The sequence below is a fragment of the Muscardinus avellanarius genome (genome assembly GCF_963383645.1).
Source record: "Muscardinus avellanarius genome assembly, chromosome: 12".
In the NCBI taxonomy this organism is placed as follows: domain Eukaryota; kingdom Metazoa; phylum Chordata; class Mammalia; order Rodentia; family Gliridae; genus Muscardinus; species Muscardinus avellanarius.
The window spans coordinates 99,373,126-99,387,988 of NC_137798.1; the positions used below are offsets into that span (position 1 = coordinate 99,373,126).

At 40.9% G+C, this 14,863-nt stretch overlaps 1 protein-coding gene across 1 annotated transcript in view; it reads right to left on the minus strand.

Moving 5' to 3' along the window:
• The window catches only part of ATG2B (autophagy related 2B), a gene marked incomplete at both ends in the record, with an annotated part of 73,877 nt that overhangs the window by 3,040 nt on the left and 55,974 nt on the right, over window positions 1-14,863 (minus strand). Inside the window, 12 exons of the mRNA XM_080707546.1 lie at window positions 218-367; window positions 791-945; window positions 1,162-1,283; window positions 2,184-2,266; window positions 2,539-2,608; window positions 4,288-4,495; window positions 5,245-5,323; window positions 8,567-8,668; window positions 9,221-9,415; window positions 10,595-10,703; window positions 11,434-11,660; window positions 12,519-12,721. Coding sequence (XP_080563672.1) covers window positions 218-367; window positions 791-945; window positions 1,162-1,283; window positions 2,184-2,266; window positions 2,539-2,608; window positions 4,288-4,495; window positions 5,245-5,323; window positions 8,567-8,668; window positions 9,221-9,415; window positions 10,595-10,703; window positions 11,434-11,660; window positions 12,519-12,721 — 1,703 coding nt within the window. The remainder of the gene's footprint in view (window positions 1-217; window positions 368-790; window positions 946-1,161; window positions 1,284-2,183; window positions 2,267-2,538; window positions 2,609-4,287; window positions 4,496-5,244; window positions 5,324-8,566; window positions 8,669-9,220; window positions 9,416-10,594; window positions 10,704-11,433; window positions 11,661-12,518; window positions 12,722-14,863) is intronic.

The window sequence follows — 14,863 nt, forward strand, 5'->3', positions numbered from 1 at the left end:
AGCACGTCTACCACAGGCTGCGCACTTGCTGGTGGAGAGAAGATAGCCTGCCCCTCACTCCCTACGTGTGAGCCGCATCACACCTAGCCCTGGCCACTCACTTCAATCACATGCGATGAGGATAGCTCCCATCACTCCCAGGGTCCCTCTGAAACACACTAAAACCACTGACTGCTGTTTGGGTAAAGGCAGGAAGCTATGCAGATGGCCTGCATACCTCTTTCACGACACTGTAGGCCTTGGCCACGCCTTCCCGGAGATCTACTGGCTGGTGAGCGAGCCGGTGATGAGGAAACCTTTTGGCCTTTTTGGGCTCGATACAAAGAGGACCAGGAGACACCATGTCATAAGCAGTTTCTGCTGCTGCCTGTGTGTTTTGTCAACAGTAAGAGATGAGTTAGAAGCCAACCTGAAAAGTCACATACCAACAGTACAGCAATGCGCTACCCTGGGAGAGCCCTAACTGACATGTTCACAGTGTCCCAATTCTTGGCAAGAGCTTACTTATTACTTTTAAATTTAAAAAACGTTTGTTAACTGGGCTGAGCTGACTCATTCCATCGCTTCCTCTTTGCGCTGAGAACACTCATGTTCCCCGGTTATTCTATGCAATTCAGTAAGCACTTCTACTGCCTCATTAGGTAGGCATTCTTGGATTCAACTGTGATCTCTTCATACAGACTAGTTTAATGGTTATTTACCTGAACCAGGCAGGCAAATGCAATACTGTTTCACCCAACCATGGCACAGTGGCTCTTCTAGTAGGGGTCAGGTGGGTAGGGAGAGATACCTGTATGGTTTGAACCATTCTGTTGGTGAGTTCTAGAGCAGCCATGGCTGTTGAGGTGCCAAAGGAAGCAGCACCCCTCTGGAACCCTCTGACGATGCGGCCATCCTTCCGGTACTGCTCTATGGGTAGCCAGACCAAGTCCTTTAGGCCCTGAACTAGAGCAGTGGACAGAAAGAAAGAAGCATGAGTGCTGGAGTCCAGAGCTCTGTCAGCATTCCAACCCTAGAGTTTTTAACCCCAAATCTGAAGACAAAGTTTTGTGTGTGCCAGTACACATGTAGGTTTTCTGGAAAAATGTTTTCCATGTAGACTCTCGAGGGTATTCATAACCCCAAGAGGGTTAAAAAAGAAAAAGAAAAAAGGACCCTCACCTAATTGTACCAGCGAATGCATGGGCCCGACGCCTCCCAGGATTCCTGGTAGCTGGTTCTTCTTAATGTCATTGAGCCATTCGTTGATTGCATAAGAGAACAATTTGTCAACACCTAGCAAACTAGAGTAAATGACTATTAGTATATAGAAAGGAGAAGTGAATTTATAAACTTGGATAAGTTTTTTACTTAAAATGAAAGAAAATACCTAAACATTTTTTTTTCTTTTTTCTTTTTTTGGTGGTACTGGGGGTGGAATCCAGAGGCTTTCTACCTCCGGGCTATACTCCCAGACCTATTTTTTATTTTTTTTATTTGGAAACAGTGTCTCACTAAGTTGCTGAGAGCCTCACTAAGTAGCTGAGGCTGGCTTTGAACTTGTGCAATCCTCCTGTCTCAGCCTCCCAAGCGCAGGGATTACAAGCGTGCGCCACCACGCCCGGCTTACCTAAACATTTTTTAAAGATAAAAGGAAATCTAACTAACCTAACTCAGCCACTTAACTCCTAATCTGAATTCCTTTTTCTCTCTAAATTTATAGGAGAAAGGTAGATACAGAGATACAGAAAAATCAGCTGTGATGCTATTAATTTCTGCAAGCATAGGTATTTTGTACAAATGTGTTGTTCCATTATTCTTATTTGTTGAACATTTAAGGCTCCGGTGTAGGATTAACCCAAAGTATAAAAAGTGGTGCTACTAATTGCCACTAAGAGCCACAACCTTGTGAACTTAGTCTTTTCACAGAATAAGCTAATTTACAACTTTAGAAAATTATTAAAAATATCCCAAAGTACAGCTATTTTAATACTACTACTCTATTCAATCTACTTTTAATTCCCTAGAAATAAAATTAAAATTAACTTCTAATCAAGAAGAGCCCTCTAAAAATGAGCTCTCTATATAAAACACTGCATGTTAAAAGAATTAAATTATAAATTTTAATTATATCACTAAAAGCGCTTTATTTTTAATTTGTTATACACTATCTTTTGTAACCTCATATTAAAAAGTCGCCTTACCCATGCCGATAGAACAGCCTCTTCAGCTTCAGCTCAGAGCAGTTTAACTGGGCCAGGCCAATCAAAATCCCAGCTAATGTGCCCTTTACAAGGAAAACAGCCCAGGTTAATCTGCACGTTAACAAGAGACTCAACATTTAATATGGCTATTATTTGAGAAAATCAATACAATATTCCTTAATAAAGCTAAAACGTGAAATATTTATAGAAAATATTTTCTAATATGCACAATGCAATATATACCAAGTTATACTCATGATACTGTAGTACATGGTATTACAAAAAAAAATTTTAGTTGCGTAATTAGAAAATATAAGGTAATTTTATAGAGTATATTTGTGCAAAGTTTCCAAACCTGATCCATCGATACATGTTTGCCATGATAATCAAGTCGAATTGGAACTTCTGATGTGAATCTGAATTCTCTAGAAATATAAAAAAGGGAGAGGAAGTTATTTATATTCATAATTGCTGATAATTGAAATTAGATTTAAATCAATTTGATAAACTAGAAAATAGAAACAAAACCATGAAATAAGTCATTTGACTATCTTACAGCCTTCATAGACAATGTCTTCCAGCTACAGCTTAACTAAAGGTACGACCACTAAACAGGTGGTAGCAGTTTGACAAATTACATACATTTATTATATTTTTCTCTCACAAGAATCTTTTCTTAGTTTATTAAATAATGCTTATTCTTAGAAATAAGTATTTTACTTTGATAGATAATCTCAATTCATACAAATTAATAAAAACAAAATAATATAAACAACCTTCAAGATTAAACCAGTCAATAGAATCATTACCAAGAATTAGTAAAAAAGAAGAGGTCAGATGATTATTTAGCTCCATGTGAAGCAGAGTCAGGACACGTGGGCATGACAACCACTTGAGCAGTTAAATGGGATACAAGCATGGACAGGTAATTAAACTCTTGAGTCTCATTATCCTCATCAGTAATATTAAAAACGCCACCTACATAGGCAAATTTGGGTGAGAATTCTTAAAATTAATGCTTATAAATTAGTGCTTATAAATATCTAACTAGGTAGAAATATTTAAACTAGATGAAAATTCCCATAAGGAAAAAGGCAGGAATGCCAGAGTTTATGTGAAACACACTAACGCTGGAATTTCTGGGAGAAAGAAGCTGTACGCACACACTGAAGGCACATGGCAAACAGAAGGAGCTGGCTTCTGAGCGCTGAGCGCCTCCTAGACGTCGTCGCCCTCTGGCTGTGTGGCCAAGACTCCCCCACAACTCCCTCCTCCTTTCCTGCTCTCCTCTCCATGGAACACAGAACAGGACAAGCCATTAATTTAATTACTTGTAAGCTCAAGGAGAGATCGCTCACTATGCCTAGACCAAAACCTGGTGTATATACCAAATGTTCATAAATATCTGTAGAATGAGCACGTATAGGGAGGAGGGAGACGACGACGACACCCCTGAGAAAAGCATGGAGTCATGTGGACTTATGGCTAAGAAGGTCTATGTCCTAGTCCCGGCTCAGTCACTAACTACAGCTCTTAAGCAAATCAACTCACCTCTGTGGGTATTAACTCCCTCAACTATACGGTGAGTAATCGATACTAGATCACTGATTACTACCCCAGGGCTGGACCCTTTAGAATAGAAATGAAATCTATAAGCCACCGCCAATATTAAACAACCTAATTAAAAAAAAAAAAACATTTACCTAAGTAAGTGGGTAGAATTATACAAGCACTTCTTAGTTTTTTTTTTTGTTTTTGTTTTTAAGTGTCAATTTGGGTGCAGCTGTGCACACCTCTAGTCCTAGCTACTTGAGAAGCTGAGGTAGGATATCATGTTCAATGCCAGCCTGGGCAATGTAGTAACTTCTGGATTCAAAAAAAGTATCAAATCTCTTTGCTTTCAGGCCCATGTTTACAAAAAACAAAACCAGCAGTTTATATGTGATTCATACAAAAAAGAATAAAAAATAAATACACCAGTTAGTGACATGGTGATGGGAAGAAAAGCTAACATAACCTCATGGTGCCCAGGACACTCACACACTGCAGAACAATTTCCAAAACTCCAAAAGAACTTCGTTGTTATCAAAGTAAAACTATTTACCTAAAAAACACAGGCTGATCACTGAACGATGCCTCCTGGGCTGAGAAGTCCTGCTCTTCAGCTCCATTAGCCACCTCCACTGAATTGGCACTATCATCTCGGGAAGGCTGCTTTGGCCCAGGGAAAGAAAGAACTAGATTTGGCTCTTTTGAGGCACTCAGATGCCTTGGCAAGCTGCAGGTGACATCAGCTCCAGGAGACTTTTTAACTGAAAAGGTGATGTGCACATTTGAAAGATTAGGTATGCTTCTTTAGAGAAACCATCTCAATCAATCTTGTTTTGCTATATCCCAATCGATAAATTCCTACTAAAACACAGAACACAGATATATGTAAATAGGAAAAAAGATTATCCATATATTCTCAAATAAACCTTAATAAAAATCAATGTAAGCCAGGCGTGGTGGCGCACGCTTGTAATCCCCGCGCTTAGGAGGCTGAGATAGGAGGATCACACAAGTTCGAAGCCAGCCTCGGCTACTTAGTGAGGCTCTCAGCAACTTAGTGAGACCCTGTTTCTAAATAAAAATATAAAGCAGGTCTGGGAGTATAGCCCGGAGGTAGAAAAACCCCTGAGTTCCACCCCCAGTACCACCAAAAAAAAAAAAAAAAAATCAATGTAAGTACAGATTAACGATGATTTGACTTAGAATTTTTCAACCTCACAATGGTATTTTGCATTTTGAGTTTTATCTTTTCCCAGCCTAGCATATGCAGTCGGTCCTCTCTTGTGATGCTGGGTGGTTGCATGTGGCTCCGTGAATCCCTGAATCACAAGGAGAAGCAACCAACACTACAGAGCATGGTGTTGCCGAGCCGGGACCGCCAGCAGGTTAGAGGTATTAAATTAACCTTCCACTATGTATTTCCAACTCTCAAGGGGTTTCTCAGGATGTGACCCCGTCCTGAGTAGAGAGCAGATGCACACAGAGAACTGCCCAGCTGTACGTTACAGACCTTCAGGATCTGGAGTCAGTAAAAGCTCCACCTCTGTAGAAAGGCTCGTGAAGAAATCCTTCAGGAAGAACAAGGCATCCTAGAATTAAGAGATGTTATTATAACTGAAAGGGGAAAAAACATCTATTTCTAAAACTGAGACAAAATATCTAATATCTTAAAGCCTCACATTTTAATCATTATTCAAATACAGTGATAGTTTATTAAACCTTTATGTGTGTCATAGCCCTAATCCAATTCTCTATTACACACACACACACAGTGATAGTTTATTAAACCTTTATGTGTGTCATAGCCCTAATCCAATTCTCTATTACACACACACACACACACACACACACACACACACACACGACAATTCTCACAATTCTATGAGGAAAAATTAACTTACAGATGCAAATATTGAAAACAGAAAAGTAGAGAAATTAAAAGCCATAGAGCTAGGAACAACTTCTAGATCGAAGTAGTTTTAGTTTCTTAGGAATATTAAGCATTCTCGTTCTTACTTGGCATCAGTTCTCATTCTGAATCAGCAGTGGTAATATTACTAGCAGAACAACAGCAGCTAGCATGTACTATATTCTTAGTATATGTCATAAAAGTCTTTGACGACTTATTTCTGCTTTTCCCTCTATGTTACATTACCTTAATACATTTCCTTCAGTGGACATGATCTTCAAAATAAGAATGAAAACTAAACAAATCATCTACTCAGGGTAGTCCTTTCTGGTGCAATGAGACAACAGAGAGGCTTGGCTCTGTCTTGTCAGTGCTCTTACGTTTGCCTACTATGGCAGCTTCATTTTGCTTCCTCCCTCAAACTCACAACTCTACCTTAGGGGCTAGGAAACTCAAATACCAGAGCCTGCGCTTTCCTATTCTTCCCCTCCATTTAAAAAATCTTAACATAATATAAAACATTAATACTGCACCAAAATACAATGCAAAGGTGAATTACCAAGAGTCATAATATTTGAGAGCACACCAAAAACGCCTGACCAACAATTTCCAAGGCTCTGCAATCCCCTTTATCCTAAGTCTAAGTAATGCAAGTGAAAAGTATATCCTAGGTAACATGGCACGGAGGGGCAACGGCGGACGGAGGTCGACCCAACAACACTGGCGATGTTCTGGTTCTGAAGCAGGCAGTGCGTCTATGGACTGATCATTATTTTGCTATGCTTCACGCATGCATACTCTCTTGCGTCACTTATGTTATTCACACTACACATTTACCATATATTACATATTTATATTAAGCATTACCCATTAATAAATGCTACATGAAATGCTATTTCTTGGCCACAAGATGGTGACATTTTAATGCAAATAAGTGCTTTAACTCCAAGCCTGCTCTCATAAAAACAAAACATTTCATGTATCAATCTGCTCTTTGAAGAAAAAGGAAAAGAAGACTGGCGTGGTGGCGAATGCTTGTAATTGCAGCACTTGGGAGGCTAAGATACGAGATCATGTAGGTTCAATGCCAGTCAGCTACTTGGTGGGCTCTCAGCAACTTAGTGAGACCCTGTTTCCAAATAAAATATAAAGATAAGTCTGGGAGTATAGCCCAGAGGTAGAAACCCCCTGGGATCCATCCCCAATACCTCAAAAAAAAAAAAAAAACTAAAGAGACAATGCACAAAATAAAAGACAAGGGATATTAATCACCAGCAACTCAGCAAGATGAACAACTCAGTTTTTAAAACTAGCCAGACAAAGGCAGTCCACAAAAGGATACACAAATGGCTAATAACACACGAAAAGATACTTAGCATCACTAGTCAACAGCTAAAATTAAAAAGATGACACTGCCCAGTTTGGTGAGGACAGGAAGCAGCTGATCCGTACTGGCCGCTCGTGGGACCGCAGGGTGGCACAGCCACGGCGGGACACTGGTGGCTCCTATGACAGCTAAACACGTGCCTGCTCTACGACCCTGAAATTCTGCTTTATCTATGTTATGCATACCTAATAGGAACTGCAGCCACTGCACCTGCCCTTTGCCAAGGCGCCTAACAGATATATGTATTCACCTGTTGACTTACACATGCATACATTTATATTTGGGTACACACATACATTAATGTGTGTGTGTGTGTGTGTGTGTGTGTGTGTGTGTGTGTGAACCCAAATATAAGTCAGAAGGTAAAGAGATAAACTGTGATCTAGCCATGGTGAGACACTGCACAGCCACAAACATGAAGAGACTGTGCTAGAGATGTAGCTCAGCGGCACTTGCCTACAATGTGAGGCCCTGGTTCCAACCCATAGAACCATAAAAAAACCTAAGTAGAGTGGTAGGCTATCCAACATGCTATGGGACAGATACATTTTATGCATATAATGTTGAATACAGGAAACCAAATGCAATTCTATTTTCTTTTTCTTTTTTTTTTTTTTTTGGTGGTGGTACTGGGATAGAACCCAGGGCTATTCTACCTCTGAGCTACACCCCCAGCCCTATATTTCATTTTTTATTTTGAAACAGGGTCTCACTGAGTTGCAAAGGGCCTAAGTAGCCAAGGCTGTCCTTGAACCTTGATCTTCCTGTCTCAGCCTCCCGAGAGTACTGGGATTACAAGTGGGCACTGCCACGCCCGGCACAATTCTATCTATTAAGCTATGGAACAGGAAGAAAAACTAAAGCTTGATACTGAAAAGATGAGTGGTTGCTCTGGGGTGGTAAATACTGAATACAGAGGCATAAGGAAACTTTGCAGGGTGGAGAAAATGTTCTGCGCTTCAGCTGGTTAGCCACCAAGCTATATGACTACTAAGCATATTTTATAAATCTCAAATAAGCTTATGTTTTAAGCATCTCTTTGAATTTCAAAGCAAAGCCCAGAAAAAATTGGACAGAATGCTTGTCTGTATATGGGAAAGCAGTTTTTTTTGTGCTTTGTAAATCTACTGTTTATAACCCCTTTAGGTTATGATTTACTAATTTTCATTTTTCAAAGGACAGAAAACTTAGCTTCCAGACACTGCAATTATGACATAATCCCTTTTGTCATTCAACCCATCAAAAAGTTCTTCAATATTAGTGACTGAAAATATATGTATGTCTTAATGAGGAGTAAGTCCATGAGGACTGGAGAGTAAGCGACACGTCTGCAGTCCTGTGTCACAAGACAATAAACAGGGATTGGGGACAGTACCACCGGTCTCGTGAATCTGCCCTGTTGTTTGCCGGAAGTCTGCTTTAGTTATGTCACTTTCACAAAGCCCAACAGCAGTCAACATGACCACCCCACCTCATTATGAACGTGGGTATCTATACATCTAGTCATATTTGCATGACTCACCCCACACTACACACCTGGTCAATGTTGAGGCGAAGTGGCATTAGTGACACTCTCAGGCAACATTCCTGTGGTGACCTGCCCGACTCTGGACGCACATGTAATGCTTTAATTGTCAACTGCAAGACAGAGAAACATTTTTCTCCAATGATACAATAATTTTGTTCTCATTAAAAAGAGAAAAGAAAAAGTAGCATGTTCCTACATGAGTACAAACACTGGAACTGTTTGCCTTACTTCCTTAAAATCCTGAATCTGACTTTTTTGGGTCCCATCCTCCTTCAAGAACCTGATGACAGATATGGACTCTCTTCAGGAAAAACTGCAAGCAGATAATGTACTTGAGGCTCAACGGAGTCTGCTAAGCCCTGGAAGACAACTTCCTTGAAGACCTCCAAAGTCCTCAGCTAATCATTTCTATCTTACTCAAATTTAAAGTCCCAGAAATCTGGACCATGTTCAACAATCCTAATTATTTTGTGCAGATAGCTTTGGACTTCTGATTTTCCTCAGGTATCAATATATTGGCCAGTTATCGCTAATAATAAACCCTAGGAGTGACATGCAAAATATTTTCTTGAGCATAAAACCTTCAGCAGCATAGTTAAAAGGGATTCTCATATTAAAAAGAGAACATAAGTATAAAAGAAAAGTGAGGCTTTAAATCTCACCATGTTGGAATGAGCTTTCCGAGGCATTTCTTTGCTGCAATACAGGTACAAAAATTTATTCATCTGTGATGTCGCCAGACGATCTCGAATCTCAAGATCCTGAACAATGAACACCTGCCGGGAGACTGGTTGCTCTAGGAGGCTGGAGTCACACTCTGGCTGGCATGGCGGGTAGACCTCATGCTGAAACTTCACCTTCATACACAAGGAGAAGGAACACAGCAATCTCACACTTCATCTAAGTTAGGTTTTCTCTTTACAATGTAAGTGATCACTCCTCATTTCTTTGACTTATACCTCAGCTTACAACCCCTCTCAAAGAACAAAACGCCATGTCATCTCTTCATCACTTCACTCACTCACTTATTGAGGCACATGGCCTGCCATATGCAGGTGAGCTTGTCCAGAGTTTTTTTTTTGTTTGATTTTTGTTTTTTTTGCAGGTCTGAGGATGGACCCCAGGGGCATTCGACCTCCAAGCTACACCCCCTGCCCTGTTTTTTAGCCTTTATTTTGAAACAAAATCTCTCACTAAGTTGTGGAGGGCCTCACTAAGTAGCCAAGGCTGTCTTCAAACCGCAATCCTCCGGTCTCAGCCTTCTGAATGCTGGGATTACAAGTGTGTGCCGCTATGCCTAGCTTGTCCAGCATTTCTTATTTGACCTTAATAAAATCCCTTATCCTTTATAAGCAAAATCCTCAATTAGAAAACAAAAAATTAACATCTTCAATACCTATGAAACTGTATGCAAACAAATCAATGGGGGCTGGGCTCAAGTTTCAGAAGGGGGCAAAATACAATTAAATAGATAGAATTATCATCACTACAATATTCTGTTACCTACCCAAAAATATGGCACACAGGACATCTCAGACAGGCTAAAAGGGCTAAATGCATAAATTGCCATCAGTGGTCTGGCCCCATGGCCTCTAAAACATTGGCAAAGGACCTGCCACATGCTCTGTGCAAAGGCAGGCCTTCCCGGGCTCCAGGGCAGCGGTTCCCCTGGGGGCAGGCAAAAGGTAGTATCAGCATCACCGGGAAACTCCCTAAAAAGGCAAAATCTTAGATTCTACATCAGACTTGCTGAGTCCGAAATTCTAGGGTGAGGACTAGAAACCCATGTCTTAATAGGCCCTCCAGGGGATTCTAAGCTCACTCAGCTTTGAGAACACCCTACTCCAGGGTTAGTCTGGGAGAACAAAAACAAAAGTACCATGGGATTCTTAGAACATTTGAAAAAGAAAAATTTAAGAATTTTGTACAAGATCCTCGCACTTTTCAAGCTCAAGACCCATGGGGCTGGGGCAACCTAAGAACCCCCACTAAGGCTCCTATCAAAGTGGATTTTTCCTTTCAAAATGCTACCTTACCTTGCTTAACTGTATTTCCATTAAAAAGTCATGGTTCCTTCCTTTCCCCCCACATACTGTTTTACGTCCATGTCTTGTGGGTGTATGAGAAGGTGAACTGTGGGGACTGCTAAAAATGAAAAAGAAAAAAATTGAAAGAATATTCAGGCAATTTTAATGAATGGCACAAGAAAGAAGAGTAACAAGAAAATCACAAACTATCAGCATGCTCCTCAAATTACATTACTATAAATCAAAACTTACTTTTATATCTTAGTGATAATAAAATGCATTTTATTATGACCACTAGAGTAGTCATCTGCTTGATAAACAGTCAGAGCTACAGAAAAACTCAATTATAGTGCTGGGGTCCATATCTGTTATGGTGGATATGGAACATCCCCCAGAAATACGCATGCGCTGTCAATGTGGCAAGATCCAGAGGTAGAGCAAGGCTGGAGGAGGAATGTCTCTGGGGTGGGGCCAGGGGACTCTATCTGTCCCTGGCCACTCCTCTAGCTCTCTCCGCTACCAGGCTGCATGAGTGGAACAGCTCTTCCCTGCCACACCCTGCCCCCATGATGCTTCTGCCTTGGAGCTGGCCAGCCATGGACTGACCTCTGAAACCATGAGCCAGACAGACTCTCCTCAGTTGTTCGTGTCAGGTGTTCTGATCACAGCTCTGAAAAATCTAAGGCAACACCACACGATACATGTAAACGAGACCTCATAACCTTCTCGTTACCTTAGAAATCCTTTTTGGTCTGAGCACAAGTCCTAGAAATGCCAGTTAAAACAGAAAAGAACTGTAGACAAATCAGACTGGCCTGCTAAATAACCTTACATAGAATTTAACTTACATGTAACTTTTAGCTGGAGAAGGAGGAGGAACTGCTCCAAAATCCTTGCCCCCATAAAGATGCCACACAAGAGAGACTTCCTTAACGACATAGCGAATGACAGGAATGGGAAAGTGTAACGGGGCCTTGCTTGTATCTGTCTTCTTAATGGGCAGGCTAAAATAATTGTCCCTTATCACAATCGCATCGTCAACCATGATTTTTATAACTGGTTCTTCTTCCTTCTCCTGAAATCAATCAAGAGGTAACATACACTTTCATGTCATTGGAAACTACTTACTATGCTACATATCTCAAGGATTTCTTGAGTCTATATTCTTTTCAATAATTCTGATATACAAAATGGGATAGTGATTTCTGGTATCAATCATCACATAAGATCTCTCCTTTATTAACCATAAAATAAACTTTTTGTTCTATATAAATCACCCAATGAAAACTTTTTATAGTTTACAATTTGGCTTTTACTACTTACATGGTAAGAAACAGGCATAGAGTGTGCATGTGTGTATACAAGTGTGTGTTTTTATTAAGTTAATGTTGATACTGCAATCTAAGCCAAAATCGAACAAACTTCAATACACTAACCAAATTCTCATGTTCCTGATAATAGGTTTATCATAAGCTTGACTGCTCTGATTTTTAAAATTTAACCAAAAGGTTCTCAGAACTTAGAGAACAAATACAGCATACACCTCCTAAGAGACTACGGGGCAATTCTTGTGTGTACGCTCCCCTCCACCATCCTCGGCCTTCTCGCACGCCTAGTCACTCTCCCACAGAGCGGGCACATCCTCCTGCATTTAATTCACAACCTTTCAGAGTCGTCCTACTACGTACAACACGTGCCATCAGAGGATCTGTTATCTAATTACAAAATTTCGCAAATGTGGACCACTCTTCTCTGAGTCTAAGGGATGTGTTAGAATGGTAAAGTATAACACCCAATTACAAAGCACCAATGGCAAATTACAAAATTAAATAATTCAGAATTGTGAGGCGTTAACCTAAAAAATCCTCAGGTATCCTTTGGTTGATTTGATTTGTAACATTATTTAAGCCTCAATACTTCATGAACTTATTACCTGAATGGCTGCTTTGGGTGCAAAAAGAATGCAGAAGTCGTCGTTTTCGGCGGGCACACCTGTCACTGCATCACTAATCGAGTGGTGAGGGAACGAGGCGTAAGTGGGCCCAGGCTCCTGGGACACATTCCCACTCTCGTCGGGGAACAGGAAGAGATCTGAACAGCACGGCTCCTGAACGTGAGAGTTCTCATCCAAAACACCTAGGTAAAAAAGACGGCAGCTGCCACACTCTGCAACACCGAGAGCAGTAAGCTAAGCATCTGAACCACGTGTCCGACACCATTAGGCTGAGTGCTTTCACTGGCAAAATCCCATCGTCTCCTAAAATAACTCTGTGAATCTGAGGCCTAAATGAATTTAAAATAAAGAAGTTTGCCCCAAAACTCCTCAGCAAGAGGCAGAAACGTAGCTGGGTATGGTGGTACATACCTGCAATCCCAGTGTTTGGGAGGCTGAGACAGGAGGATGGCAAGTTTGAGACCAGCCTCGGCAACTTAGGGAGGCTCTCCTCAACTTAGCAAGACCCTGTTTCAAAACAAAAACTAAAAGTGCCGGGGTTATAGCTTGGATGTAGAACCCTGGGTTCAATCCCTAGTACCATAGGCAAAAAAAAAGAGGGAGAAATACATCAAAAACCACTAATTAAAAAGCCCATGATAAATCTGAACTTCTCTAAAAGAAGAGTAAATGATCTAAAGTATAGCCGGGCGTGGTGATGTACGCTTGTAATCCCCGCGCTTGGGAGGCTGAGACAGGAGGATCGCGCAGGTTCGAAGCCAGCCTCAGCTACTTAGTGAGACCCTGTTTCCAAATAAAATATAAAATAGGTCTGGGAGTAGAGCCTGGAGGTAGAAAGCCTCTGGGTTCCACCCCAAGTACCACCAAAAAAATTAATAATAATAAAAATAAAGTAGAGACAGTCTCCTTTTAGTCATCTGGCATTAGAGAAGCTAGGATTCAGTAGCAGCAGGTAACGTTGACTGGAGTTTTGCTTCAGCCAGGATTTCATTCTAACAGTTCTGTCCTGTTGGTGAAGCTCTGAAGAAATTTCTTGGGCAATACTGCAAAGGATGGGAAATGCCGTACATCCAGCAGATCCGGGCCTAAGACTAGGAGGTCTCTGCTTGTGAAAGGAACAGTGGCCAAGCATGTTTTAGGCAAGAAGAAGAGAAGTGACTCCAAGAAATTAAAACCGTTTCTTGGGCACTCGGATCCCCACACTGGACATCTGTTCTGAGGGAGTTTTCTCAATATGAGTTCAGAAAAAATAGCATGTTGGCCAGGCGTGGTGGTGCACACTTGCAAACCCAGTATTTGGGAGGGAGGATCACAGGTTCCTGTCCAGCCTCAGCTACTTAGTGAGGCCCACTGCAACTTAGAGAGACCTTGTTTCAAAATAAAGAGTAAAAAATAGGGCTGGCGTATAGCTTGGAGGTAAAATACCCCTGGGTTTAATCCTTGGTACTGAAAAGAAAAGAAAAGGAGAGAACAGAAAAGGAGAGAAAAAAGGAAAGAAAAGATAGCATGTGCACATAAAACCATATGTGAACATATATTTTATGCATTTATATTACATATTAAGAGTCGGTTATTCTGTATCCATTCATTCAAACCAAACACTGCAATGAGACTGAAAATATGAAAAAGAAAAAAGTGACTTTTTAATTTTGGGGGGGTGGTACTGGGGGCGGAACCCAGGGCTTTCTACCTCCATGCTATACTCCCAGACCTATTTTACATTTTATTTGAAAACTGTGTCTCACTAAGTTGCTGAGAGCCTCACTAAGTAGCTGAGGCTGGATTTGAACCTGTGCGATCCTCCTGTCTCAGTCTCCCAAGTGCAGGGATTACAAGCGTGCGCCACCACGCCAGGCAAGAATAAAGTGACATTTTGGCCTCAAGAGACTCAGAGACAAGATTCTAAACATTTACATGGCAGCACCATGGTGAATAATCTTGTCTAATAAAACCATTCAGTAAATATTTATTTAAATATTCCTTCCCAAGCCAGGCATGGTGAAGCATTCTTGTAATCCCAGTGCTTGAGACGCTGAGACAGGAGGATCACACAGGTTCGAAGCCAGCCTTAGCTACTTAGTGAGACCCTGTTTTCAAATAAAGTATAAAATAGGTCTGGGAGTATAGCCCGGAGATAGAAAAGCCCCTGGGCCCCACCCCCAGTACCACTGAATAAACAAACAAGTGAGTATATAAATATTCCTTCCCATGTAATTAAGGCAGCCGCTGATGTGACCAATGAAGTGAGCCCGGGAAGCTAGATCTACCAGTATATTTACGTAGTTCTAATTTATCCTAAACTAGAAGCTTCGTTTAATGCTAAA